Source organism: Podarcis erhardii, assembly GCF_964252035.2.
Source record: "Podarcis erhardii genome assembly, chromosome: 1".
Taxonomy (NCBI): domain Eukaryota; kingdom Metazoa; phylum Chordata; class Lepidosauria; order Squamata; family Lacertidae; genus Podarcis; species Podarcis erhardii.
Window position 1 is genome coordinate 129,617,175 of NC_138497.1, and position 4,537 is coordinate 129,621,711.

The 4,537-nt window shown below is 41.5% G+C and overlaps 1 protein-coding gene across 1 annotated transcript in view; it reads right to left on the reverse strand.

The window, feature by feature from the left end:
• Window positions 1-562: 562 nt before the first annotated feature.
• ICA1L (islet cell autoantigen 1 like) overlaps window positions 563-4,537 on the reverse strand; it is a 25,073-nt gene continuing 21,098 nt past the window's right edge. The window contains exons 11-13 of the mRNA XM_081879720.1: window positions 4,417-4,534; window positions 3,553-3,651; window positions 563-1,852 (exon numbers count right to left, since the gene is read on the reverse strand). Coding sequence (XP_081735846.1) covers window positions 1,734-1,852; window positions 3,553-3,651; window positions 4,417-4,534 — 336 coding nt within the window. The 3' untranslated portion in view covers window positions 563-1,733. The remainder of the gene's footprint in view (window positions 1,853-3,552; window positions 3,652-4,416; window positions 4,535-4,537) is intronic.

Genomic DNA, 4,537 nt, shown 5'->3' on the forward strand with positions numbered 1-4,537 from the left:
CCAGAAAAGGATGTGCTGTACTTCAGAAGCCCAAAGAAAGTGATATAAAACAGTTCCTTACAGGCACACTCGAAGTGGAGGAGTCTTTCTACTCACTCATATAAGGGATGCTAAAACGTAGCTGGGGAAAAGTTTTTATTCATAGAAGTATAATTTTTCATATCATCACATCTAGCTTTTCAAACTGCATTAGTCTCTTATCTTCCCCAAAATCCTTTAATATAGCATACTATATAATGAAGAAGAACGGGACCATAATTCCACAAAAGCAGCCAGGAAGTATACATAGATAAGATGTGACAGTAAACTAGGTCTAAATGTGAAACTTGAATAGAAATGTAACCATATTTGACAACAATAATCAACAAGTCTGTTGCAGAATAATACTATTGATGTTGTTTCTACTTTCAAACAATATTTATTACACTAATTGATTACCAGAATAACTAGTGAAATATATTTTTTTTCTAATTAAAGGACACTTCATGCTTTCTAAAAGTACTCACCAAATTATGACAATTTATATGAGATGGTTCTGTAACATTTTTTATTCTGGCTTGAGAAACTGCAAGCAATCACAAGGAGAAGAATGAGCTACCAATTTAAATTCAAAAGGCGCATGTCTCTAAATAGAATATATCTTTAAATATGAAGCATTATGTATCTGTTAACATTTTCCTATATATAGAGGGGAGCTATACTGTTCACTGATTATTTAGAAATCAGTTTCCAAATAATGAAGTTGTATAACAGATGAAAGATGAAAGCAGATTCAGTACTAGGTATGTTTGCTTTCTTAAGTGATGCAAATAATTGAGCAATACTGTGGAAAACAGATTGCCAATACAGGCAACCAATGTAGGTGCCATAAATTCTATTTCCAAGATAGGCGGTACATCAGCAGACAGCCCTTTTTAAACATTAAGAGCATGTTCAGGAGGGACAACAGAGACCCAAGAAGTGGCCAGCAAGTTTCCTCTCTGTGGTGTTTCTAGATGGGGGCAACATGAATTTGGAACTCTTCAGAGAGAAAAAAGCAACGAGGAAACATTGGCCGGGAAGCATTTAACTTCACTTTTCTGGTCCTAATTACCCTCCAGATGACCTTTTCCAGTTATAAAGGGCTCGCGGGACTCTAGTTGGACCTCTTAGCATAACAGATCTTCAGTAGCTACAAGATACTTGCCTTATTTATCTATCCTGCTTCAGAGGTACTTTAAAAATAGCTTATATATGCAATATAGGGATTTTTACAATGTACTGGGCATTTTGAAAAAGGTTTGGAAAACTATGATGATATATGCATATAACTGTATCGTCTACACTGCTTGTCCTTCAAGAACAGATGAAATATAAGGGGGCAAAAGTCCAAGAAGTGATTAAGCAAAAATATGCGCCAAGGACTCAACATAAGGAACACTAGTTATCTAGCTGTAATGGTAAAGATAAAATAGTTTGCTCAGCTTCCTATAACTTTCATTTATTGAATTTATGGGTGAAATCCTAATTAATTGTGTTGTAAGACATTTCTGCAGTAGTAATTAATAAAGTTTTATAGCATTGGAAATGATCATGAAATCAAGAAACATAGGTGGTCTTTACACTCCTGATATTCATGGACAACAGGGATGTTCTTTATCTGCGATGATGTCTGCAACCGTGTCTTAAGGTCTCTCTTGGAAGGACACGATAGTTTCATACCAAAGTAGTTTTATGTTCTGGGTTACACTTAATCATGCAGTAAGGAGATCATCATCTGAACGTCCAACAGCATCTGGATTTGAAAGAGGATCCAAGTCTGCAAAGGCACTAAACCAGGCTGACATGTCTTGGCTACTCGTCTTCTCCACAGCTGAAATACAGGCAAAAGAAACGGATTTCATTTTTTGACCTAGACCAGGCATGTCCAAAGTCTGTTTTGAGGGTTTCATCTGGCCCTTGTGGCAGTTTATCTATTGGGGTCAAATCCTAAAAAATAATAATCAACAACTTAGGGGTAAAAATCATCGTAGAAAAAGGTCGGCCCTCACGCATGTTCACCATCAAATCCGGCCCTTTTTGGAGAATGGACACCCCTGACCTAGACAGAGCTTTTAAGAAATATTTTTTACTGCTCAGACATTTTCTTCCTTCATCTTAATTAATGAGTGGATTGGTGATTTTTACTTTTTTGTACTGTATCCTTTTAAGCCACTTAGAAATAATAGCTGTTAATTTTAAAAACTATTTAATAAACAAGTACAGTGGTGCCCCGCAAGACGAATGCCTCGCAAGACGGAAAACTCGCTAGACGAAAGAGTTTTCCGTTTTGGAGGTGCTTCGCAAAACAAATTTCCTATGGGCTTGCTTCGCAAGACGAAAATGTCTTGTGAGTTCCTGCGGGGTTTCCCCCCCCCCCCTTTTTCTAAGCCGCTTATCCGATAAGCCGCTAATAGCGCTAATCCGCTAAGCCGTCAATGGGCTTGCTTCGCAAGACGAAAAAACCGCTAGACGAAGAGACTCGCGGAACGGATTCTTTTCGTCTTGCGAGGCACCACTGTACAGTGGTACCTTGGGTTACATACGCTTCAGGCTACAGACTCTGCTAACCCAGAAATAGTACCTCGGGTTAAGAACTTTGCTTCAGGATGAGAACAGAAATCGTGCTCCGGCGGCGTGGCGGCAGCAGGAGGCCCCATTAGCTAAAGTGGTGCTTCAGGTTAAGAACAGTTTCAGGTTAAGAACACACCTCTAGAACGAATTAAGTACGCAACCAGAGGTACCACTGTTTCCCTAACAATCAAGGTCAATGGACAGTAAAACAAGTCTGTTTAGTACTGCAAGCATTACATATAATTCAGTTACTTTTCGTTAGGAATTTTATTTACATAATGAAGCTACTGTGGCTGCCATTTAAAGTGGAAGACCAGAACGGGGTTAGAGGGGCTTTCTTTTTCTACTGGACGCTGCCCTGTCCCAACGATGGTTTCACCTCATGCTCAATGTGTATGTGTGTGTGTGTGTGGTGGGGGAAATCCACATTTGTATCTCTCCCTCAAACTTGCCTTTACAGTTTGATTAAAGCGCTGATTTCTCACCCAGGGGAATCAGAGTACATTACGGTTGTCAGGATTACCTTCCTTTTCAGAAGCTAAGGTAAAGGTAAAGGGACCCCTGACCATTAGGTCCAGTCGTGACCGACTCTGGGGTTGTGGCGCTCATCTCGCTTTATTGGCCGAGGGAGCCGGCGTACAGTTTCCAGGTCATGTGGCCAGCATGACTAAGCCGCTTCTGGCGAACCAGAGCAGCGCACAGAAACACCGTTTACCTTCCCGCCGGAGCGGTACCTATTTATCTACTTGCACTTTGACGTGCTTTCGAACTGCTAGGTTGGCAGGAGCAGGGACCGAGCAACGGGAGTTCACCCCGTTGCGGGGATTCGAACCGCCGACCTTCTGATCGGCAAGTCCTAGGCTCTGTGGTTTAACCCACAGTGCCACCTGTGTCCCTCTACATTGCACAAAATGAACATGCACATCCCACAAAAGGATTTGTGTGAAATATATCACTTACACTTTTGTGGCATCTTTGGTGAGGTTTGTGAAGGTCCTTGCTGCTTCTCCGGCTCTGGTTTGGAAAAAGGGTCTAGAAATTCTGACTGTGCGATCCAACCTTTGGGAGGGAAAAACAGGAAGATCGTCTTAATTTGACACAGTACCATTTAACACATGCTTCTCCACTCACGACTAAACCCACATAATGATTAATTTCTTAATGCTTACAGCTGTTTAGGTAAGCCCACCTCTACACCATCAATAATAACTATGGCAAAAGTTTAGATTTGGGGGGCTAGCAAATATTCAAGGAACAGCAGGTGCATGCCTGCCAAGTGTCACGGTGTGGGGGGGAAGGGGGACGTGCTAATATTTCGCATGAGATCGCAGCAGCCATTTTGGGTGATGCACTCTCACTCCGACGGGTTTGGTGGGTCATGTGACCCGCCTGGGAGCACATCACAGAAGATGCATGTCCTGGTTTTTTTACCTGAAAAAGTTGGATGGTAGGCAGGTGTCAATTATGTAGGCAATCTGAGTCTGCAAACTTTTTTAAATATATACATGTACATATCTATCGCCACCTCTCTTCCCCATAACTTTCTCCATCTAATCCCACATCTAAGTGCCTCCCTGGTGTTTCTGTTCAGGTGCATTATCATGCTCAGTATGTCCAAGATCATACTTTTAATCTTTTCTCCCAAGCCCTTCTCTGTTCATTGACACTCTTTATCCATTGACATCACCAGCCTGTTGACAGTCACATGGCCTTAGTATTTATCATTAGCTTCCCTGTCTTGTTCCTTCCCCTCATTCAATCCATTGCTAAATCATGTTTCTCCTCCATTTATGTTACTAAAAAACTGCCTTTCCTAATACTTACTATGAAGGCCAAAATCGAGGAGCTGCGAAGGCAGAAATCCAGATGAGTAAGCCAGGGATTTTGCCTCTGTTGCAGGTTCCTGAACAGGGAGAGCCATGAAGGCACTATCATCTGCAGTTTG